At 43.8% G+C, this 25714-nt stretch overlaps 1 protein-coding gene across 1 annotated transcript; it reads left to right on the forward strand.

Moving 5' to 3' along the window:
• The first annotated feature begins 13552 nt into the window (after nt 1-13552).
• usp31 (ubiquitin specific peptidase 31) lies at nt 13553-25138 on the forward strand. The gene is made up of 16 exons (XM_070847595.1): nt 13553-14139; nt 14339-14473; nt 14720-14814; nt 14907-14999; nt 15570-15705; nt 16105-16252; nt 16346-16526; nt 16771-16882; nt 17119-17213; nt 18333-18410; nt 19409-19538; nt 19942-20061; nt 21124-21349; nt 21479-21637; nt 21935-22087; nt 23455-25138. The coding sequence occupies exons 1-16, from the start codon at nt 13615-13617 to the stop codon at nt 24945-24947; spliced, it is 3879 nt and encodes a 1292-aa protein (XP_070703696.1). The 5' UTR covers nt 13553-13614; the 3' UTR covers nt 24948-25138.
• Nucleotides 25139-25714: the final 576 nt, after the last annotated feature.

Genomic DNA, 25714 nt, shown 5'->3' on the forward strand with positions numbered 1-25714 from the left:
GATGTTTCACTGCCGGGACGGACACAGAGAGTAAACACGGAGACGCCGTCGGGCTGACAGACTGGCAGCGTTTGTGTGATGGAGTAATTCACAGCTTCTATTCTAGGGAAGTGAGTCAGAATACATTTAATAGCAGCTGTGGGATCACATTCATAAAACTGGTTGTTTCTAATAATACAGTGGGATTCTCTTGGTCTAATCAGCAGCACAACACCCCCCCCCCCCCCCCCCCCCCCCCCCGCCGCCCCCTTACTCTTTTAACATAATTATACTCTTCCTCAGCAGAAGGTGTGTTCTATTTCTGTTCTCGTCTGAGGCCGCAGGGTGTGCAATTTATCTTCCACCTTTTCAGTCCGGTCAGTTCAGAGTCAATCGACCTTTACCTCTGAGGCCACACTTTGTACAAGATATGCAAATCAAATGTCCTCGCAGAGCTGAGAGCCATGATAGCAATGTCACCAGAAGCAGCGCATCACTAAAGTGAACTGGCAACAAAACAGAGCTGAGTAAACACTGTGTTTAGAAATGTTTCCTGAATCACACACTGGATCATCTGCAGGGTGAGAACCATGAGAGGAAACAGAGAATATTAAGATTTTCCACTGAGGGTCAGCAGAAGAAGGATCTGCAGGAAGCCACAATCAGTCCTGTTACTCTTCACTTTGCTTCATTGTTTGCTGTGTGTAAAGAAACTTTTCCAAACTGTTGTTTTCATGAATCCAGCTGGGACTAAAACTCTGATTAATGAATGTATTTACTGATAAATGAATGACTTTTAATAGCATTAACCACAAATATCAAAACAGTAGGAATACATGGGAGTCCAGGCATTATAATTAATAAACAAAAACAACTTTTAACATGCGGCAGCTTTTCCCCTTGATGAAGTTCAATAAAAGAATGTTACCCAAGTGTCTGTAGAGAGAGGTGCACTTGTAAATTTAGAAAAATGAGCCTGTTTGTCGCCCTCAGAGAGGCACTGTGCTGCTCCACGATGCTCGCTGGGTCTCCTTCCAAGCCATAAAGTGAACTCTCATTTTGGCTTTATGGCGTCTTTAAAGTATAACTGAATTAAATGACCTCACAACCATGCTGTGTACCGTCGGTGCTTCCCACAGAGGAAGAGTTAAAGAATAAAATGAGCTGTTCTGTTCAGGGATATTCACTGAAACTGTGCATGTCTGCGTTTTTCCCCAAGTAAAAGGCTGGAGAAAAGGAAACATTCAGGAAGCAAACAGTTTTCTTTTCAACAGCAACATGAATTGCTTCAACAGTTTAGCCCGTTAACTGTGACCAAAGCTGAGGCTGCAGTCTGAGTCTGTCGGTGCAGGAAGCCAAAATATAAATATGTTTCTGTTCTGTGTAACAAAAAACGGTGATATACTGTATTCCATGTGATTAACTCAATATTTGTCAATGTTTTTAAGCGTAACGCCCCTTTATGACTTCACTATGCATCTGCAGTACATCTACGCTTTACTCACTTATCAAAAGGAGTTAATCCTTTTAATCTTGGCAGAAGGTCGGGCTTCTATAAATACCTGCAGTTCAATATTGAAGTTGGTCACTGAACTCTCACAGGAGCAGAACACATTTATTTGCTGCCACGTTTTTCAAGTATAACATTACATTTCGGGCCGCCGCTGCTGCGGCAAGGCTGCGTTTCATCTTACTGTTCAAGGAAAAAGTGCGAAAATTATCTCATTCCAAAAGGTAATTAACTGCATAAATGTCGGCAGTTGCTTCACTCGAGGATGCCCGCACATCTGCCTAGCAACTGAGGAAGAGGGTGAAGCTGATAGTCAAATCAAAGAGTCTCCTTAACAGCATCCAATCACTTTTGTCCCTGCTCGTCCAATTTACTGCATGTGATGTGACATTCTGTCTCCACCTGGACGACTCGGTGTCGAGCAGTCAGCGTGCAGAAGAGCAGCAGTGAACGAGGAAGAGACAGAACACTCAAAAAAAAAAAAAAAAAAAAGAGGACAACAAGAGAGAGGCTTTGATTGATGGAGAAGTTGTTTCAGAAGACTCAGACAGTCAGACGCTCTTTTCAAGCGCTGACAGCCAGTGTCTGTACGTCTGTGTGAAAAAGAGGCGATGAACCGTGGGCTGGGAGCTCGCTCTGATTTTCCAGCCAGCAAAAGACACAATAGTCACTATCAACAAAGTGTAATGAGGGACAATTAGCTTAGTGTGCTTGTGGACTCTTTTTTTTTTTTTTATTCCTTTTAGTCTGGATGGCATCGTTGAAGGTTGCCTGTTTTCAGTTAGAGCACTTCCACCAAATGGATCCACAAAATTAAACATATTTGCCCGGATGGCTGCTGTCATTTAGCACCCAGGCCAACTGCACAGAGAGCAGCATGCAGTCGGCTTTCAAGCTCTGAGCAAGCCAGAAATTCATGCTACAAGTGCCATCATGGGCTGAGCCAAAGGACAGTATGCTATCGATCCAGGAGGCTGACACCTGTTATCCACTTGGAGTATCTACACTTTACTCTATTAGACTCAAGTGTCGATACTCCTTCTCTGTCAGATATCATCAATGTGTCATTTCCAACAGGCGCCAGTAACAAACTGTTGGACTTTCCTCTATTTTTACTCCTGATAGTGATTTCCAATATTTGACAAAATGGCAGACAGAGATAGAGTGTGAACTTAATATTTTAATATTTCACCAAGCCTACTAGTTGTCAGCACGTCTTGTGGCATTGCATGATGGTCTACTGAAGCTGCAGTGAGTAGCTGCCTGTCGGACGATAGATTTATTCTTGTCTGCTTTTTGAATGTCACTGCAACGAGCCAACAAAGCTCTTGCTCTTTGAGCCTGGCTGCCTCTCAGAGTTGTTGATCCTTCCTGCTGTCAATCTCCATATTTATGGCTGGAAATATATCTTATATATATATGAAGGTACAATGGCAAAGTTTAGATACTTAATTCTATCCACACGGATAAGAAACGGCGGGAGCGACTGTTTCTACCAGCCTCATTGAATAAGAGCTTAGGTTTAAACCGATCCGCCTGATTGTGTCACCTTCTCACGTTTATGAAAGAATCTGTTGCCCCAAAAGCTCTTTAACAGCTCAAAACACGGTTCTATCAGCTTGATGCTTCATGACTAATTTTATTTTCTGTTCATGGATTAAAGCTGCATGGTTAAATCTGATGGATGTTCATTATGCTCTGTACGTGTGATATTGATTGTACTCTTTAACACAGCACAACGCTGCTTTTATGTGCATTTTGTCACCGAGCGCCGGAGGCTACAGCTTTGTGAAGCCGCATTCACGCTACAGGTTTGCAGCCCTGACTTTCAACTCGCCAACAGTTTTCGAAGACAGCTGAAAAAAAGCCCCCTGATCACAGGTACATCGGGGCTCGTTCCACAGAGCGACGAGCACCGTTTCTGACCTGATCAAAGCCGAGGTGAGGGAGCTCGCCGCTGCTGCACTGTCCCCTAAAACACATCAAGCAGGCTAAATATCTGGTCGTGTCGGTGATGAGTCAGGCAGCCAATGAGAGCAGACAGGGACTGGGGGGGAGGGGGGAGTCTTTTTCCTGGAATGCTTGTTTCTTGACATCCATCTCAGAAGAAGAAGAAGAAAAAATCCTGTCCGGCGGCATGTTATCATGTCATTTACTGTGTGAGGATTCCTCCCGGTGAAAGGTTGTAATGTGTGACCCCCCTGCTGCTGATCAGTCGTGCGGTTTGCGCGCAAACCAGAATGACTTCAAGATGATTCCCGATTACGAGACAGAAAGTCATGTAGTGGGAACGGTACAGGTACCTGAAGACTATGTAGATGCCACAAGGCCAGGAGCAGTTCACCGTTCCATTCTCGTCTTACTTAGAGACGACAGCGTTATGCTCTCTTCCATGCATCTTTAAAAGGCCGTGCAGCTGCAGCACCTGAGGCCTGTTTTTTCACTGTGATAAAAAGGGGAAAAAAAATGTTTTCTAACTCCAAACTATGGTGTCACAGACAAAAAGAGAAACCTGCTCAGGCATCACATCATATCCACTACATGCAGGCTGGTGAGCACCGAGTGTTGACAGCTAACAGGCACCGCAGAGCAGCTGCCTCCCAGGTGAACTCATTTCAATTATAGGAGTGGATCTCTCCCAACTGGATTTCACTCTGTCTCAGCCGTCAGCCCATAGTGACAAAACGGGTCGACGTGCCACCAACAGTGGGGCGCCGGCTGCCAAGGAAACGCTGTCAAAGCCAAACAAATGCCTTTCTCGCTACACTGGTGCCAAAGTCGTGCCAGGGAAACACTTGCTAACCAGCGTCTCTCTCCTGAGAGAGCCAATGAGCCCGGCAGCCAAAGGCGCCTTGCTGATAGGGATGGAGTGTCTCTATGGTAACAGCAGAGGAAAAGGAGCTGGTAAATACAGGTAAATGGTTTCTACAAACGCTGCAAAAAGACCCTTGATGATTAAAATGTGTTCACCTTGACGGCACAGAACATGCAGAGCTTTGCGTGTGCACAGCGTGGTACGGTCACAACAGGCCGCAATCCTGTCACTTCTTCTCCGGACACAACTGTGACAGAGACAAATATAAAAGACAGGGTGCAAATAAAACCCTCTCTCCCCAACAGAGTATCTGCATCCACCAGCGTCAGTCAGTGTCTCGCTGTCAGCTCGCACACCTTAACTTTTGTTCCTGATTCTTATTACTTTCTCGTCTGATGTTTTCAACGTACACGCAGCACAGAAGACAGCGAGAGATACTGTAGCAGATCAATGAAGTAACAAGGTTTACAATGGGCGCTGCGCCGGTTGGTCATCAGCAGCTGCAACGACACCTCATCATTAGTCTTTGTGTGCCGTCTCTAAATCATTTGTCTTTTTTGTGGTCGAACACTTCTACAAGTGTCTCTAGAGCGATGTTGAATGAGGGGGGGGGGATGAGGGAGACACAGGAAACGAAGGGGAGGATTATGCTTCTCTACATTTCATTGTCTTCCAGTCAATGTGATTAGGAGCATGCATTTAATTCATTACATTCCTCCTGAGTCAAAACGAAAGGGAAATACTAGCTGGCTCCCTTTATAGTGATATTGACAGTTTATGTAATTGAATCAAACACGTGCACGTTTCCTTCCATATTCCTCACATCAGAGCTCCAAGTGGATTATTCTTTAGTGCTGAAAAGCACGACTATCATAACCTTTAAGACAGAACCAAGAGCCTCATCACTGGCCATCAGTGTCTTTATGTGCTCTTAGGGACGTAAGGGCTGAACCGATCAAGCTGCCAGATCTTAACAAGCTTTCCAGTGGACTGGATGTGGGAAAGTGTAGACATCTCTGTGATCTCTACAGTATGCACCTGTAGATAACACATATAATCTATAATCCAGCAGGCTCTGGCCGAAAGAAGCGCATCACACCCAGCTGTCTATTCCCAAAAGCTCCAAGCGGCCGTGTTGTCGAGGCACATGACGGGCACTTTGGCTTGGAAATTGATTGCCGGAGAAAATTCCAGGAGCTGATGGTTGTGAGCTTTTTGTAAAGGGCGTCTGCAGCGCAGCCTGGCAGAGGAAACCACTGACAGCAACCCACAAAATATAAAACTTCAACAATGGCACGAATCCCTCCTTATTATGCCATAGATAATACATCCTTTGTCACCCTGAAAACAAAAAAAAAACTCTCTCACTGCCGTCAAAAATAGAAGCCGTTTTTGGTCTTTACGCAGAGGCAATGATTCCACCTCCAGAGTTTACGCAAAGAAAACATCAATCTGCATCTACAGGACGATGTGCTACAATACAACTCAGGCTCTGAAGTCATACAACTGCTCTCACGCACTGTAATTAATGGCGTACTTCCGAAGAGAACAACTGAATACTATATTTGTACAGCATTACCATAACCGTCTTGTCATGTCTCTGTGAGTGTGTGGCCAAAGGAAACCATTGAGGAAGCAGTTTTTTTTTTTTAATAATGCCCACTGATGTACTGTATAATAATAAGAGGTGCTGTATAATTAATGAGTAATGGACTCTTGGTGATTAGCCTGAAGTGGAGTTGTGACCTGCACCAGCAGCCTCTTAAGATAAAGGCAGAGAGCCACTGGGAGACCCTCAGTTTGAACCCTGACGGAGATCGTTTCTGCAGATCTCAGACGCTCTCAGTGATCTCGTTGCTGCAGCTTCATGCCACTGATGAATAATGAACCACAGTCCTTTTTATTACCCTTGTAATCTGCTGCACATTTAATTATTTTCAGTATTAAAAGCTCAGGTAAATTACACGCTCAGAATTGCTGCTGCTGTCACTGAAGGGAAAAGATCCTTCTAGCCTAGATGTCTCTGTGTGTTTCTGTGTTTCTATGTGTGTGTGTGTGTGTGTGTGTGTGTGTGTGTGTGTGTGTGTGTGTGTGCAAAGAGGTCTAAACCTGCCTTTAGTTTCCCAACAGAACAGAACTTGTTCTTTTGTGGAAGCCCGGAGAGTAAAGAAGAGCCCACAGATGTGTCCAGAAAAGTGCATTTGAGATGTTTTGTAGTGCTCGACATGTCCTCAACACCAACTTCATGCTTTACGTTTGATGCTGCTCTGTTGCACCTATGTGTGTGTGTGTGTGTGTGTGTGTGTGTGTGTGTGTGTGTGTGTGTGTGAGTGTGTGTGTGTGTTAATTCTTGACGGGTGTGGGGCGTTTCTAGCTTTTGACAGCAGCACAGAGTACGAGGTTACATGCCAGGAGAGGAATACACCAACAAAGACCATGCAACCTGGTCCACCCTGTCAAGTTTTGGTGAAGCCAACATTATGTAACATTTGGGTGAAGCGTCTGGTGCGTCTGCCTGAATCACACAGACACAAGTTGAGCTGGTGATCAGGTTTCTGGTGCTGCATCAAAGATCTTTATGATGGACAGAAGGGGAACTTTTGGACATAAGGCAGATCTAATACAACAGGCATGATGCACAAAAAGTGGAACAGATCTGATGGAGGAGCTTCAGCATGTGTCAGTCACATATTCATGCACACATTGTTATTATCTGAGCATCAACACAACTTTATCCTCCAAAAAAGACAAAAAAAACAACAACAAAAAAGGCTCATTTCAAATTATTTTTTCAACTGCAGGGAAATTCAGATCAACAGGTGCCAATCAAGCAGCCTCCTCTCCAGCCCCAGTGTGAGCCCGTGAAGCTGATGCACGTTTGTGCTGTAATTATTATCATAAGAGGAGGATGTTAATGATGTTGCAATGATGAAAAAGAAAATCCAGTTTACCTGAGACAGTTTTCCAGTGTGGAATGCTTTTGCTGCTGCGTGTGTCAGAGTTGCTGTGGATCAAAGCTGTGCTCTCTGCAGCAGGACGCTCTTCTCCTCCGTCAATCCGCGATCAACTTAGCAGGAAACAACCTTTGGGTATTTTTCTGCTGATAGACGACGGACAAAAGCTCATTTTTGGTCCTTCCAAATGCCTTCCTGAGCTCACGCGCCACCGATGCTCAGCCAAATATGGCCATAGGAAGTGCAGCGACACTTCACTGCCCTCCACTGCTGTCGGAAATGTCGCTGTTACGGGTTGACCGCACGACACAGCTCAGGGTTTAGGCTGAAGGCAGCAGGGGGATTTGTTTTAGGTTTATTTTTTGCATGAAGCTGTTTATTCTTTATACTGGCTGTTCGACATGTGCTGTGTTAAATGCAGTGAATGAAAAAGTGACTTGTGCTATGTTTAATTCTAATCATTGCCTACAGGCTGATAAAGTAAATGTTCAGTCAATACAAAGATCAATACAAAGCAAATGGGTTTTAGTCTACAGGTTATATTTGCAACAAAAACTGATCTAAACTCATATATTTATAATATAGTTCCTGTGTCACATGCAAACAAAAGTCACAGTCCAGTGAATAAAATGAAAGAGAGAAGAGAGCCAAGAGAGAAAGAGAGCAACTCAGGCTTTATGCTGCTTTTCTTTATTCCCAGTGTTAATAATTAATAAGACTTGTTCACATCATTTGCCCTTTGTTGTGGCCAGTTAGCTGTCAATCAAACATACACACCATCATTTATGTTTGAATAAAAACAAAACAAAACAAAACAAAAAATCTGCATGGTGTTTTTTATGTAGCTGTAATTAAAGATCAAATGTTTCTCTTTCTTGTCACAGCTGATCATCACTTCCGACCAAAGGTGCTCCAGTGAAATGAAAAAAACAGCATTTTACGGTGTGGCCCTGAAGGCACCATTTGACTGTTGCTGAGGGATGTTGCTGAGAAAAATCCTCGGAGCGATGAAGAGGAGCGGGTTCAGCCGTGGGTTCAGCTGCCAGTCACACCGGGCTCACACACTTTTACTGCGCTGCCTAATGAGCACATCCGGTGCTTTAATTTCCTTCAAGTCAAACGGATGTGAAGGTGTCAGTGGGCCTCAGGAGGCCTCAGGCTGCTGTGCAAAAGGTCTCAGTGTCTCTCATGAACCAAATACTAAACATTTCAACACATAAAGGCCACTGAAACATAACTTCCTTATATCATCTCATCATTTTGGACGTATTCAATATTACATGTGAAGCATAGTTTCATTAGTAGAGGACTGAGCGTGTGATTAATATGTCAATAATGGGAATAAATCTTAACTTCCTTTTATGATTCTTGTGCTAAATAGGCTCCTGGCGCCTGTTTTTCCGATCTATTGTGTGTCAGTGCCTCGGTGAACGAGGCGTGGCACAAATATTTACTGCACATGCATGTGAGGTTGAGCAGATAATAAAGCCGTGGTATCAGAGGACACGCCAGGTGTTTTCCCCACTCGTCCGAGAGGATCTGCATGTGCACGAATGCTTTAAATAGGCACAGGAACATTAATTATACGCTTGCAAGGGAGAGGTGCCTCTCTGGAAGCATAGAAATGATTTAACACTTGGCCATTTTAACAGAAGCTGCAGGCAGACAGGCACCATCTCAGTTCACGAATGGATCCCTTCACTGGCATCAGTAAGGTCCGAGCTCATCAAAATCCTGCAATTAGGGAGTTTATCATCACTGTTTATCTGCAGTTTACTAAGAGTGACATTTGTTTGTGATGCACATAGAAAAGAAAATCTGATTTGTTTCTGCGTGGCTGAAAATCCCAGCTGTGAACACCAGACTGCTCAAAAGGTTTAGAAGTCATTGTGGAGCCATTTCACATTCCTGTGGAAGTCAGAACAATAACACAACACTTGAGCTGCATATTGGGAAAACACTTGTGCATTCAACAGCTGCAGGTCAGAGGTCAAAACGAGTCCCTGCAGCCACTGTTTTTTAGCCGTAACACAATGCTAATTCATACTTGATCCTTACAGTTGGGTCATTGCTGGATAATTATGAACATTAAGTGCTTGAGCTGCTTGTTTTTCAACTTTGTCTGGTGTTTTATCACCAATGCAAGTTAAAAACAGCAGATTTCTCCTTATGACTGATTGTGAGAGCCTCCTGAGCTGCAAATGAGGATGAGATAACATGGAAAGAGCCTGACGAGGAACCAGAACCATCAGAAACCATCTCTAATTCACTAATGAGGAAAAACAAGAGGCTGACTTCTCTCTGATTCTGATGCGTTCTGACATCGTCTCAAAATCTCAGCAAAATTGAACAGAAGGCTTTTCCCGTGTTGAGTGATAAGACACATGTGACCCTTTGCCTTGTTTCCATGGACACATCATTAGAGAACTTCCCCAGCTGGCCTCAACCGCTTGAAGTGTCGACGGCAAATAACAAGTGAAGGATTTGGTTATAAACCAAGACGAAAGCAAAACTGACTTTCAAGTCCAACACTCAACCTGATTAAAGTCCTCAAGCTGCGACATAATGGAGCAACGACAGCACACATGTTAGAAATGTGTGTTTTTAATTTTTCTTATTGTTAATTTTTGTTCATTTGTGTCATTTCTTTTAGTTTTTTACTCATTTATCTTAATGCATCCTATGATGCATGCAGCGCTAATCAACATGGAGTCACTGCACTTTCTACTCTTCAGTGTTTCCAGCAGAGGGGAAGGTGGACTGTGTGCAGTGTTTACAGTGGTGCCTTAAGTGGAAGTGGCAGAATGAGCAAGTACACTCTGAATTCCTCCCAACGGTACGTCCAGCAACATTTTCCACTCAGATTCCAGATCAATACAGAGCAGCACATTGTGCTGATGCTGCCAGTCAGAGCTCAGACTCAGGCGGCGGCACACAGAGCGCTGCAGAACGCTTGTTTACAGGTTAAAAATGCTCAGACGCACTCAGATTTGACCCATGATGCTGAGCGATGAGCAGCACAAAGCAGTCTAAAAGCAGCAGAACATTACCAAAAAAAAAAAAAAAGGCTGGGGGTTTGAGATGCACGTACAGCCCCCCAGTGGTGAGCAGGCTGTATAGGCTGTACCCTCAGTGTCTCACACACTGTCACTGCTGTCTGCTGTCAAATCACCGTCACACATCAGTCCTGCTCGTTACTTTTACATCTGACGACGCCTCAAAGTAAAACACGCCGCTCACACTCATGACCACCATGTGTCTCCACAGAGAGTCCCAGAGACGAGGAGCAGCTCCTTCACAGTTTGGACTGTCTATACTTTCCTTTGAGGACTCATATCCCGTTCCTTCTTCTTTTATTGATCTGTGAGAGCACGCTGAGACTGCTGGCTCCTGTTCTACACAACAGAAGGATCAGTCTAACGCAGTGTTGACGGTTCGCTCCATCAGAGGAAACAAGCAGCTCGTCAACACAAAACACTTGTCACTCAAAAATCTAAACTTATCATCTCCATAACATTTGCGGTGGAGTTATTGACACGACAAGTGTAACAACAACTTTAGTTTCTTCTGACACACTCAGACGAAGCAGGTTTACGACAGGATGGGGCTTGTCATGTTCATCCCACCAAGATTTACTGAAGATGTTCTTTCTTTTAACATGCAGATTCTCAAATTGAGATTCAAAATGTTGTCTCTAACATTACAGGAGTCAAATGTCACCGGAGCAAAAGTTCCTGTGTAACTAGATAAATGGACAAGATTGTGTCAAGACTGATATTGTAGAATAAAACATCTGTGTCAACAGGATGTTCTTCCTTCAGTGGATTATAAGAGTGCACTTTGTACATTCACTTATTTGGCATCATTATATTCATGATGAAAATGTCCTCTTTTGTTCTATTTTTATCCGTCTTCTGCACACACTTGTACCTGAAAAGGTAAATGGATGATTCATTTTGATCAGAAATACTCCCAATGTGTTGACGGACTGACTGACTCACAGTGCTTCTGCTCCCACAGGCTCAGGTCTTCTCTAATTAATCACACACATGTTGCCATTAAAGCAGAAGTCCTCTGATTATTTAGGTAAGATGTGCAAAGACACAGACGCTCAGTTAAATTAGTACACACACACACACACACACACACACACATTTGATCTCACATAAAACACACACACATGCAAACATATTCATGCATCAACTTCTAAAATCGCTGCAGTTAGATACTCAGTATTCAGACGTGTGTGTTAGTACATGCACACATCCTGTAAGTCTTCCTGAGCTCGTTGTGCCTCCCTCAGGCAGCACGGTGAACTGACTAACAGAAGAGACAACGGCCACTTTCTTTTACTGCTGAATGGCACATGAGTGGTTTTCTACCATGATAATCAGAACAAGGACTCTAAAAGTTGTATACTGAGCATGTGCAGACACCGTGGTGCATTTAAATCATCAGCTCCTGAAAATACAGGTTGAATTGATGAAATGAATCCCACTACTGATGAGCCAGACTGATGTTTGTGCACTGGATTAACCTTCAGATGCACTACAGCGCACACAAAGACAACCTCACATAGATACTGAGAGTAATAAATCTATTTATATATATGTTGTTCATATTCAGCCTATAAAAAGCTCTGATTCTGCTGAGCGGCTGCACTAATGTTTCCCTCCCCAAGTTCTCCTGGAGGCTGATCTGAACGGTCAGTGCTGTGACTTATTTCTTTGAAAACCCATTTTAAACTTTTTTGGAGGCAGTATTTTGAATTAAAGAACAAATCATCCCGCAGTTTTCAGCAGAAAACGTTGAATCAGACCCAGAAGTTTGATGTTTGTACCGCTGAGTGTGAGTTTTTAAAATCGTGTGTGAAGATTTAAGAAAACGGTGTCAAAGCAACTGAGAGAAACCGTAAAGTAATGTGGAGAACTGTTGTTTTTGGGTATATTTAAATCATTGGCGATTGGCTTGGCAGGGCGAGACACTGCAGGTGAACGTGATAAAAGTCTTAACCAATAAATATCACCATGAAACAGATGATAACTCTATTATGACAAACATTTTTGTATTACATGTTTTCTGAAGTCCTGCTTAAATATGCAAATGGTACATTATCTAATTAAAAATACACTAATTTGCATTTCTTTTTGTTTTTCTTCCATTAAAAGACAATTTTCACAACATTTATAGGGATGAAATGTAAACCAGAATATAGAGAGGAATAAAACTGGGAGGTTTGGTGTATTTTGGCCTCATAGTGAGAGAAAAAACATATTTTTTTTACTTTAAAGACAGAATTTAGAGGAAGAAATCTACAGACAACAATAAACCAAGTGTAGTAAAATTAACATCTAAAGATGAAACATCAATCAATTAATCTTTATTTATGTAGCGCCAGTTTATAACAGCATTATCTCAAGACACTTTCCACAAAGAGCAGGTCCAGATTCAGGAATTCCCACATGAGCCACATCAGATATTAGATATTATACATAAACATATCTACAAAATAATCCAAAATGCATGAGGAAAGTTTTTGCCTGTAGTTTGAGGCCTTAAACTCCTTCAACCTGAACCAGGTGTGTATTTCCAGGCTGCCGCTCTGACTCCAGGCCAGCAGGTGGCGCTGATGTCGCTGTGAGCCAGCGAACCCGCTGCCAACACAAACAAGCAGAAGAAGAAGAAGTAAAACGATTCTGCTAGTGGTAGCTTAGCCCGACTGTGCCTCCAAATATGTGACAAATTTGAGGTGAACCAAACTGCGGACACACTCTCTGCTCTCGCTGTCGTCCCCTGCCGACCATGGCGGACTCCCACCTTCTGTCGGACGCGGACGTCTCTGCTGAGAAGCTCTGCCGCTGTTTGTGCTGCTCTTGTTGTTGTTGTAGCTAGCGCCAGCGTTAGCTAGTTTAGCTAACTGCTGCTGTCTTCGCTCTCAGCATAACCGATGTTGATTCATTGCTGCGGAGCAGTAACCCGTAAAAACAAGGTAACTCTGGAGCAAGTTGCTGGCGTAAACATCCGATCTGAGCAGTGCTTATGTTTGGCGTCTTAGCCTGTTAGGTAATTTGTCTTAGCCAGTATTTTAGCGAGGTTGTAGTGCACCAAATGCTACCGCTTGGCAAATTAATTTAAACAAACACGGCTGCATGTTTTAGAGGAATACACACACACATAATGGTGTTATTAGCTAAGGTTAGCTAACAAGTCGCTAGCAGCGTAAGATTTGACTCGAGCTGGTGGGACGTTTTTGCTGTCTACATGTTTTGAGATGGAGCAGCAGACAGCAGCCAGAGAGATGGCTGTCGGTCCTCACAACACATCTGTCTGAGCTGCACGTCTGTCAGAGAGAAATCATGTCTTGCAAAGCCGCAACCAAGGACAAGAAGTCGAGCTTCAGCAAGAAGCTGTTCAGGCGAGGCTCTGTGCGCTCTGTGGGCAGTTTTATGAGCAGAGTCCTGCGGACACTGACGGCTTTATCTCACTTTGGGTCTGAGGTGCAAGCAGAGGATGATAAAGATGATGGAGGGTTCTCCACTTTTAAATCTGGGGGCAAAGATGTGCCCATGGATGATGGGGAGCTCGGGGGTTTCCTCTCTGGAGAGAGAGTTCCTGGAGTGTCGGGTCTGAAAAACCACGGGAATACCTGCTTCATGAATGCAATTCTGCAGTGCCTCAGTAACACTGAACTCTTTGCTGAGTACCTGGTTTTGGAGCACTACAAAGACAGCGAGCTGGATGAGAACAAGCCAAAGACAAATGGAGTACATCTGCAGAAGAAGGGTCCGCTGGCCAAAGGAGAAGTTACAGAGCAACTGTCTGGACTTGTCCGGGCTTTGTGGACGTTTGAGTATACCCCTCAGCATAGCAGGGATTTCAAGGTAAATTTATCATCTGTGGAGAGGTTTACATGCTGAGAATGTCAGTATTGACCTACAACATGCTGCACATCGATGTCTAGGAGCTGCAGTTAGTGAAACTTGACCACGACCAACACATTTAAGACCCCGTAAGGATAAACTGTGGTGAGATCTTGGCCTTGCATGCATTGTAACCTTTGGGAGATGCTGTTTGTTGCAGAATGCTGTGTCAAAAAATGCCACCCAGTTTAAAGGGAATGCTCAGCACGATGCTCAAGAGTTTCTACTGTGGCTGCTGGACAGAGTACACGAGGACCTCAACACTGTCAACCCCAACAGCAGGCCCGCTATAAAGGTGAATGTTTGTGGAGGTTGTTATGGACATAGTTTGGTGTTTCACTGATAAATACAGCCCCGAAGTTGAGCTGAAAATAGTTATTCTAACTGTTATTGCATTGCATTATAACTTACAGCAATTATTCTTATTCTTTGGTATCTTACTTGCCTGGTCTTGTTTCCTCTTGATTCCCAGGAACTTACTAGACAGGTATTATTTGTAATTTCTAAGCCTGACTGATAAAACCTGTTTGTGTTTGTTCAGCCACCTATTGAAGAAGATGACCAAAGCATAGAGGGACCATCTCCTCCCCTCTCTGCTGGGTCTTTTGTGCAGGAGCTGTTTCAGGCTCAGTACAGGTGGGCTTTATGTCCAGTTCCATGTTTTACCAATGTGGCCACATTACCCCCCTGTTATACTTAGTAGAGATTTTATTTTTCCCCCCCAACAGGTCTTCTCTCACATGCCCCCATTGCCAAAAGCAGAGCAATACCTTTGATCCCTTCCTCTGCATCTCCTTACCGATCCCACTGCCACACACAAGGTGAGTTGCTCTCCTGAGCTCTGCTCCAGCATGAGGTGTGATCAGGTAACAGTGCTCAGCCGACAGGCTTTTACATGTTCGCGACTAATTACTACTGATTTCCATATATAACAAAAATCCTTCAATAAGGCTTTTAAAGTATGTCACAGCATGTTGTGGTGTGTTAGTTCTTCTTGTAGGATGTAAGCAGTCACAGTGTATTTAACTTAACCTTCACTGGAGATCGCACTGTGTGTGTGAACAACAAGAACCTGAAGCAGATAGCAGAGTGTGTGTTGTCAGGAGGAGGAATGTTACCAGGTGTGTTAGAGAGTGTGTGTGTGTGTGGGGGGGGGGTTGAAGGCGCAGGAGCAGCAAACAGGTGTGGGAGGAGCGCTCACTTTTCAAACCAAAACAACAGTGTGTTGATGTGAAGGGAGTGTTTAGTCCTGAAAGAAAGATAAATCTCTCGTCCTGTTAGAAATATGAAGTAGGGGGAGGTAATCTAACACCTTTACATGATAAGAAATGTAAACTATGACCGTGAAGCCACAGAATGTCACAGTTTAAACGTGTGTTTGTTTTTGCCAGGCCCCTGTATGTGACAGTGGTCTACCAAGGCAAGTACTCCCACTGTATGCGGATTGGAGTCGCTGTTCCCCTCAACAGCACCGTCTATCGCCTCAGAGATGCTGTGTCACGTGAGACCAAGATCCCAATGGACCAGGTGCTATTCCTGTCTCTTATCAGCTCAGGGTCTGACACACTCAGGCTGTGTTACGGTCATACAATGTTAGCTCGCTGTTCCTGAAACCAGCTCTGCGTCTGTACAGTAGTTTGTTATTAACCCAGGTTTTTAAAATTTTTTTATGAAGCAGGTTCAGCTGGTTAGTAAGACACTTTTAACTGTCTGTCCTCAGGGGTTAAGGCTCCAATAACTGAGTGCTAACATTGATTAAAGCTGGCGTGGTGAAAAAGCCACAAGAGTGAGTGCAGATGAAGGCTAAAGCAGGATAAGGAGTGGCGGGATGATGATGTTGCTTCAACATAAGAATAAAACATTAAAAGAACCCGCACCTTTTCCAGAGAAACACTTTTTTTAAGTTTACTTTCTTTTCTCTTTCAGTTTGTTTTGACTGAAATGTACTATGACGGTTTCCATCGTTCCTTTTGTGACGATGATGATGATCTTGACATCATTCAAGAGAGTGATTCCATATTTGCCTTTGAGACACCAGAGACCTTCAAACTGGAGAACATTCGCACAAAAAGAGGTAAATCTAACTAGTACTTCAGCCAACAATCTGTATTTTTGACATTAAAATAACAGAAGGGAATCTATCGAGACCTGTTTGTGTCTTTCACAGGAAGTCTTCTGGCAAACCTGAATCATAACAACTTGAAGTACGGGGCGGAAATCAGCAGGACTCCGTCTTTCATGCAGGGGGCCATGACTCCTTTAACTGCATCACCCAATAAGAACCTGGGACCAGAAAAAATTATCCTTCTGGTGTGTAACAGAGCTTGTACCGGCCACCAAGGAAAGAGGTACTACAATAAGAATACATAATATAAAGACCATATGATCATTATAATGCAATACCCTGAGGCTCACCTGGTAGAGCACAAACCATTAAGGCTTTGGCCTGACTGCAGCTCCTGGGCCCTTTGCTGCATGTCTTCCCCTCTCTCTCATCCGTTTCCTCTCCATCACTATGCAATAAAGAGATAAAGGCCAAAGAATGCAGTTAGTTTTTGGCAGTAATGAGTTATTGGGCTGTTGTTGTTGTAGGTTCGGTCTGCCTTTCGTACTGTACATGGACCGCGCAGTGACCTGGGATGCTCTGCAGAAAGAAATCCTGGAGAAAATGCGTCATCTGTTGAGGCCTGGTGTCTACATTCAGGTAGGAAGAGGAACAAGCACTTTGCCTTTTATATGAATGTACAGTGAATAAGTTGATGCTGCATAGTTCACAGATCGGACAGAAAGATGGATTTGAAAATGTGTATTTCAAGTCTCCAAAAAGAGTAAAATCAGAGAAGGGTAATAAGCACCCCTGATATTTTCTGATCACATCTTGTCAGTAAGCCAGATGCACGGGTCTCACTGAAGTACTGACGGTGGTGTCTCTCTGTGTAGGTTGGACCTTTCAGCCTTCGAGTGGTCGGCGTAGTTGGTATCACCTACCTCCTTCCTCAAGATGAGCGACCGCTGTGTCACCCAACTGTGGACAGGTCAGTTCTGTCTGTTTATACCTCTAATCTATCTGTTTGTTGCTTAGTGTTACCAAAAAATGGTTGATTAATGACTGATATGTTATTTTATTATTCTGAAGACTTCCAAATACACAAAAGTACGTGTCGTTAACGTAGCATGTATATGTGCATGCAGTATTCATCCAATCTTCATTAAGATTTTCAAGTTAACAGGCTGATATACGCCTGTGGGCAGATTAACGTTTGTTTTATTATACTACATTACTCATTCTAATTTGCATATTGATGTAGATTTTACTTTTTTGCATCTTGACCTTAATCTCTTCCTGCAAAGCAAGTCCAGTCAGAGTCAGCCACACTTTTCATCCAATGGGATGCAGCCATGAAATGCAGATATTTGTTTGAGTGTTTTCTTAGCATTATTATTTCAGTGAAAGCAAAACACTCTGTATACATATAATACTCACAAACTTAAAGACAGACATGAGGGCAGACTTAAAGACAGACAACATGTTTGCATCATGATTTGCGAGAAGAAGGCAGCGCTTTTTAAGCCGATTTAGGCTGAAACTCTAAGTTTGCAGCATCAGTTACCATGGTGATCTATCCAGGTTAAAAGAGCGGGGTCAGAATTACATCCATCCGGTCCTTTGGTCTTCTCTTTACACACATGACTCGTCAGTTCGGTTCCTCTCACAGGCCTCCTGAGGCGGCGTGCCCGTACACGAATTTGACTGTTTGTTAATATGCCAGTTTAGCACGTTTGGCTTATTACCCACTTCAGTCAGTAAACAAGCATCAGTAAAACAAGTCACAACACTGGTGCTCCAGAGAGGAGCATGAATCTGTTGTGCCCACGGTCCTATAACCTCAACAGAAGCTACTACAGCAGAAATACACCGTGTGTTCTGCTCTTTAAAAGGAATGAAATGATTTCATATTGGATGAACCCATCCGTCTAAAGATAATATCTTTTTAGCATCATTTTTGCATTGTTGGCACAATTACATGTAATAACATGTGGTCTGTGGCGCACGACTTGGTCCTGAAGACACTTTTCACACCAGCCTACACTGACATAAATGAAGAGGTTTTAAAATCCCTGTTCTGAATGACTTCATTTCTTTTCCACTACAGAGCGTACAAGTCCTGTGGACAAGGGGGGCCACCACATGTGAAGATTGTGGTAGAGTGGGACAAAGAGACAAAGGACTAGTGAGTGACAAAGATGAATATTTGCTTGAGTTCTGAGGTCTGTGGTCATTTTTTTTAACTTGCCTTGTAGACATGATATTGAATGTGTAATTTACTGTAATTTAATTGAAGGCCACTGAAACAAAATGTGCTCTGAAAGTATTTGAAGGCCCCATCTGACCTAATCCTCCAAACCTGTTTCAACTGAATGGGACTGGTCATTTGCTTAGAAGCAACTTGCCACGGTCACAAAAATAAGCTCATCCATACATCCCTGCACCTCCATGTGTCAGTTAAGAGATGAGGCAGCATTTCAGTTCAGAACGGAGGGTGGTGGTCTCTGCATTGTGCAGGATTTATGAAAACAACACCTTGGACTTAACAAGGTTTGTTTCACACAACAAAAGCTATTTTGAGCTCTTGAATGCAAGTGCCTCCCACAATGTTCCCCTAACTCCTGTGCACCACATTATGTTATTATTTTCCTGTGTTTAACACACACACAGGGAATTTGCATCTTCATCAAAAGTCATGTGCTGATGACTGGTTTTCATGTTTATCAAAGGTTAGCACTTAAGTAACAGTCAAAGCAAACATGGTGGGAAATCCCTAAAGACACTGATTTGGTTTTTTTAATGTTTGGGAAGCTTTTATTCCAAAAAAGCCATTTAAATTGAATTAAACAGACAAAGTTACTGTTTGTGCAGGTGTTGTTTGGGAAGCTCCTCTCAACCCTTTTCAATACTGCTGCCCCCCTAAGCAAGAACTGTAAGGAAAACTTAAAGCACTTAGCAGTTATGATTGACAGTATGATCTTCATAAGAATACACAACATATGATGTCAAAGTGTAAATTCAATCACTGTGATTTGTTACACAGTTACACCAACTGTCTTGAAACATTTTATTTTGACATAAGAGACAGTGTGACCCACATTTCAGGGCAGATCTTATGATGCTCACATGATTTTGCTGTTGAATGGATGAATGAATGGACGGCTGTGGCTCATGTCCCCGCAGTCTGTTTGGACACACCGAGGAGGAGTACATTCCTGACGCTGAGAGCGTGTATCTGCACAGGGAACAGCATCATCAGCCGCAGGCCTGCACCCTCGCTCAGTGCTTCCATCTCTATACTAAGGAGGAGCAGGTAACATTTTGCCCGTGCACACTGCAGTGACATTAGAAAGTCCATGTTACATTTGCTTTGGCACATGTCTGTGCTAAGTATGCTTTGAAGTATAGCCTCATATTTGTCTCCTTCCTACCAGTTTATTATTCCTCTGCTAAAATTCAGAAAGCCTTTCTCCCTCTGTGGTTTTTACTGTTTATCTGACTCTTAATGCCATGTTTGGATAAACTAGAAATTCTGAGCACATACCCACATGTATATTGTGGTTTTACATGTCTGTGAATGCTCTGGAGGAGAATAAAGGGAAGCGAGAGGAAAACTCAGGGCCTCATCCTGTGTGAGGCTTTTTTTTTCTAAGCAGTGCGGTTGGAGCTTGTCCTTGATGGCTGCTGCCTATGCTGTGTGTGTGTGTGTGTTTCAGCTGGCCCCAGACGATGCCTGGCGCTGTCCTCACTGCAAGCAGCTGCAGCAGGGCCGCATTAAGCTCAGCTTGTGGACGCTGCCGGATGTACTCATACTGCATCTCAAGAGGTTCAGACAGGTACTTCAGCCCAACCAAACACTGTTCAAACACAGAATACTGTTTGTTTTTTTTTTTTGCATCAAGTTTTCTCTGTGGATTTCTGGGCACTGTGTTGTTGGGGTCATGCACTAAGGGTAAAAGCTGGGTAGCACAATCTCAGCGCTTTTTTGGATCTGACTGAAACGAGCCTGTAGCACCGAGTGAAAATTTGTAGTCTTGTTAACTTCTTCTTTGATCAGATATTCCTGATTTGAATTAAATATTTTGTCACAGATGCTTGTGTTTAGACAATATTTACGGTGTAAGATCCCTGGCTTCATTTGTTTATATTCAGTGTTTCCCCGGGGTTTTTTTCTGGCAGCAGCGCTCAAATTTTATTTTGCACCACCAGAAGATATTTAGCGCTGACAGGAGAAGTGCTTTAGACATAAATCTGTACACAGTTGTAGCAATTGAATTACGTTTAATAAAATGCTTCAAGACCGGAGATGCCAACTTTTTAATTTACTTTGCAGTGAGAATTGATATCTGTGAAGGTAGTGCGTTTTATGAACAGGCCCTTCTGTGACGTTACCCACCGCAGTCAAGTTAGTTTAAACTGTTAGTTTAAACAGTTCAGCAACCAAATTCACAATTTTTAAGCATTTGCAGATGAAAGTCTAAGCCAGTAATCACAGTCAATGATGAATAATATATAATGTCATTCTTATTGATTGTGCCAGAGGTGCTTTCACACATTCATACTGATTCGACTGCAAAGGCAGTTCATCTACTGACACCAGAGGTCTGTCGGATGAATAAGAGATAAGGTGGATACCGGTGCATGATGCACTATTGCAGCATAACGCATTAATTGGATAATGGCCTGTCCAGCTTGTCTGCTTGACATCCATCCGTCGTCTATACTGCTTCTCCGTAAGGGCCTCACGTAATAGTTGCAGTAATGGTTAGTAGCTGCTGTGTACTTTCCTTCATGAAGCTACAAATAAACTGATACCATGTTACAAGCACTATAGGCTGAAGCTAGTCGTCAGGCTGGAGCCGTTTCTTGAATGCCGTTGGTCTCGGCGTGTGTTTCAGGAGGGGGACCGGAGGGTGAAGATGCAGAACATGGTGAAGTTCCCACTGATGGGCATGGACATGGCACCTCATGTTGTTAAGAGGAGCCAGAGCAGCTGGAGTTTACCTTCCCACTGGTCGCCATGGAGACGGCCATATGGCCTTGGAAGAAACCCCGATGACTACCTGTACGACCTGTATGCTGTGTGCAACCACCATGGGAACATGCACGGAGGCCACTACACAGGTGCTCCTACAAACCATCGTTCTCATTCACAGTTCACACGTGGGAACAATCAGGATATTAAATTAACTGTGTAGTTGTGAGCTCATCATCCATTTTGACCAGTTCCTCCCTCCTGCTTTGCCTTCACAGCGTACTGCAAGAACTCAATCGATGGCCAGTGGTACTGCTTTGATGACAGTGAGGTTTCACAAGTGGCTGACGATGACGTGTGTCAGCAGACGGCCTATATACTGTTCTACCAGCGGAGGACGGCTATTCCCTCCTGGTCGGCCAACAGCTCTGTTGCTGGTCAGCATTGTTTCCTTCTGTCTGTTTAATATCGGCTGTATTTAGATACAATACTGCATGAACTTGGCTGCAAAGGTTTGAGGTTGAATCCTTGAGAGAAACTAACACTGTAATAAGAAAGAGAAAAGCTATACTCTTGTTTTTAGCCATTGTGATTTTGATGTGTATGTGCCTACCACACAGGTCAGACCTTTTGGGGAAGCTATTGTATTGTTGGAGAGGAAAATAACAAGGTAGTATGCCTCCCTATGGCCCTAAATCCTCAACATAAACTAGTGTTTATCGTCTTTTCCGCAGGTTCCACCAGTTCGTCCCTGTGTGACCATTGGATCAACAGGTTACCTGGCAGTAGGCCGGCTAGTTTGGCCTCTGGAGCCTCATCCAGACGCACCTCCCTGGCATCACTGGCTGAGTCAGTCGAGTTTCCAGGAGAACGCAGTGAAGATGATGGTGAGATGGTGCCTGTATTTGTTTTCATGCATTTGATTTTACCGGCAGCAGATTGTAGTTTTCCGTACGTATATTTTCATTACATGCACATAAACTGCTGATGTCCTCATATTTTATATGTCATAGTCCCAACAAAAGCTCAAAGGTCAGAGTTAGCTTTTGATTTTTAACTTTATAGAACAAAACCTTTGCTAGAATAATGCCATTTGTAAAACTAAACGCAGTGTAAAACAGAATGTATGCATCAAACCATCAGTTATAGACCCAAAGCCCTAAAGGAAGCTGCTTCAAAGAGGCTGCTTTGCTTTCAATGTGTCTCACTGTGTTCCCCCTTTTATAATGAGCAACACAAACCCTTTTGCGAAGTGCATTACCCCTTTAACTGACAGTATTTCTGTTAGAGTCAAAAGACACCACTGAGTTCTTTGTAGTCACAAACTCTCCCACCTGAACGTACAAAGGCCAACTCCAAAATTCAGTTAATACATTTTTAAAGAGACACTGCAGCATCAAGGCAGACACTGAGGTTACATATGTCACATCTGACTGGGACGAATGAGGCGACGAGCCCGACGGAGCTCCAAACTGTGGGAAACCACACATACTGAGTGAATCCAAACAGAGACAGATGGTGCCTCGGGCTGCTGTTTGTGGTTAATAGAAATGTGGGCTCTGTTTAGGCTCAGTTAGTCCATTTTACACTACAACCAGTTTTTCATTACTCATGTAACCTTAAACATTTAATTGTGGCATCAGGACTTTTCATAATAATAGTAATTATTTATTAGGTCATTTATGGTCATTATTTACTCAGTTTTTATATTTATTCAGACAGTTTAGTTTGTTAAAGCTGTTCAGATATCTTTTGGCACAAATAACGAACTGGACTCTTTCAGTCAGTGAGAGTCCAGCAGCACTTTACCACAAGGCAGCAATAACATGCTACCGGGGCTAAATCTGAGAGGGTTTGTTACAACCGGTTCAGTCCAGTTCAGTCAGTTTGTGCGTTTCAGTAGCAGAGTTCAGTTCAGAGCAGTAGAAACACTGCTGTACATGGTTGATGGACAAATGCAGTTTAAGGTGTGAATCAATGCAGCTATTGATTGGTAATGTCCAAATAAAAACAAGAATTGACTTTTACATCATGATGCGGCTTCATGCGCGTTTTTTAGTCTGCCTAACCCGATCTATGGAGAAAGGCACAGGGCAGGTTTTCGTGTTGTTTTTGAATTTTCTCAGGCATGAATTCATTTTTAGTATCATTTGAATGGTTGTAGTGGTGTTTTAGATCAATCCAGGGTTTCCAGCAGCACTTTCAGACCAACTGAGCATCTTTCACAAAAAATAAAATGTTTCCTTGTTTTTAGGGGGATTCTCCGTCCGCCCTTTTGTGCGGAGCATCCAGCGTCAGAGCTTGTCCTCCAGGTCGTCCATTGCTAGTCCCTTAGCCTTCAGCGACAGTGGGATAAAGCCCTCTTGGTCGCTCTCCGCAAAGCTGCACATGAGATCCAACTCGCCCTCGCGTTTCTCCCTCGACTCTCGATGTTCTCCTCCGCTGGAGAGGATCGGAGAGGCCTGTGATGACAAGGTTTCCACATCCTGCTTTGGCAGCTACAGTAGGCATGAGCGCTACTTTGGCAGCAGGACTCCCCTGTCTATGATGGAGGGCAACTTGAGTGACCAGGACAACAACAAAAGGTTCCTAGACATGATTTACTGCAGGGCTCCCACTCCAGTGGAGAAGAAGAGCGCCAAAAATGAGCCAACGGAAAACAACAACCAGATTACAGCTATAGACCAAAACATTCTCCCCACCCAAGCTACGCCCTCCAAAGAACAGAAACGTAAGAGCAGTATTGGAGGATTTGCCTCAAAGGCAGAAAGCACAGGCCCCACAAAGAGTTCCAGCAAAGTGGAGCAGGAGAAAACCTCCAAAAAACGTTTGTGCTCAACCCACAAGACTTCTGCTCCTGAGACGTCTTCCAGTACACCCGCGAAAGGCAAAAAGGTGAGCAATACTAAAGAGAAGAGTGGAAATGCCAAGAAAAGCACCTCTACACCCAGTGGAACTCCCTCCAAAACAAAGGAGGCGACTCAGCCTCCAGAGGCAACACCACAACATAAGCCATGTGTCCGCTCCACACCTCAGTCCTCAGCCTCCCCCTCGCCAACTGCAAAAAAGAATTCCACCGTCACCGAGAAAAACTCCACAAGTAGTCGAAAGAGGCTGGTCGAAAGGAGCTTCAGCAGAGATTCTATGCACACTAGCCCCCTGGCTGACAGTCTCCGAAGCAGCTCGGTAGCTCGCGCCTCGCTGTCAAAGAGTGGAGAAAGCAACCGTCCCGAGAAGAGATCTGTGAGGAGCTCCAGCAGCAGCTCTTCCGTCACTAGCCTGCGCTCACCCAGCGTGTCCACCAGAGACCTGCAGCGCGGCAGCAAATCGGAGGAAAAAGGGTTGTCTTTCTTCAGGAGTGCCCTCCGACAAAGAGAAAGCCGCCGGTCGGCTGATCTGGGAAAAAGCACCATGCTTGCAAAAAAGGCCTCAGAGAGAACGTGCAAGCAGAACGGACAAGCCAAGGACGTCGGCGGTGATAATGGAAAGACGGGAGACGCCGTGTCCTCACAGGCGTCTAAAGAGGCTCACGGAGGTGAGACAAAGCCAGAGGCAAAGGAGTCTTCCAAGCCCCCCAGCTCTCTAAGTCGCACTCTATTAAACGTTGGCAAATCCAAGTCTTCCACTTCTGAAGTAAGTCTCAAGTCTCCCACAAACGGGAAGAAGCCTCTGGAAAGGATGGCGTCTTCCCGAAAGCTGTCATCAAGCATGCAATCTCCTGCACGTACAACACAGAGGCCTCAATGATGTAGTCATAGTAGTCTCATTGAACTTACATAATGCAGCTGTTTTCTTTGTGCCTAAGTTTCAGTGAGCGCCAGATGGATTTGTAATGAGACTCTTTGATGTTATGGTTTGTACACTGGCATCAGATTCATATCCTGGCAAATTGTACATCATCTGCATATCTGAGTGCCAAACACTTGCCTGGTATGCTGCCAGTTCTGATTTTTAAAGCAGCCTATATTGTTTCCAATTCCACTGTTTGATCAATAGGTATGATTCTTGATGCGAGTAAGTGTAGGGTGGTCGCTTTTACTCATTCGATACTTTCTGGCATGCCATATGCATTCAGTAATACAGCACAACAACAAACCTGATTGTGTGTATTGGAGCCCTATATCACAGCTGACACATTTCCCTATTGAATTGAAATCCAATTATCTTTCCCTCAGACAAGAGGCTTGTTATATCCTTGCATCGCTGCAAACAGGACCTTCAGTTGACTAGCATTTTTAAAATGCAGCAGCATATGCATTAAAAGGAATTAAGGGGGCACAAAACATTTTCCCCCTGCGTGCAGAATTAGTCTTACAGACACACATTCTTCAGATTAAGATGGAAATAAGATGGATGTTGGTGCTCACTGCTCCCCTGTATGCATTTTAAAGGCAATAGAAGTGAGGACAGAACCTTAGCATCAAAAACAGTCTCTGGACAAACTGAATCTGAGTTGATATGCTCACACACACACACACACGCACACACACACACACACACACACACACACACAC

This window comes from Pempheris klunzingeri, chromosome 17, assembly GCF_042242105.1.
Source record: "Pempheris klunzingeri isolate RE-2024b chromosome 17, fPemKlu1.hap1, whole genome shotgun sequence".
Taxonomy (NCBI): Eukaryota; Metazoa; Chordata; class Actinopteri; order Acropomatiformes; family Pempheridae; genus Pempheris; species Pempheris klunzingeri.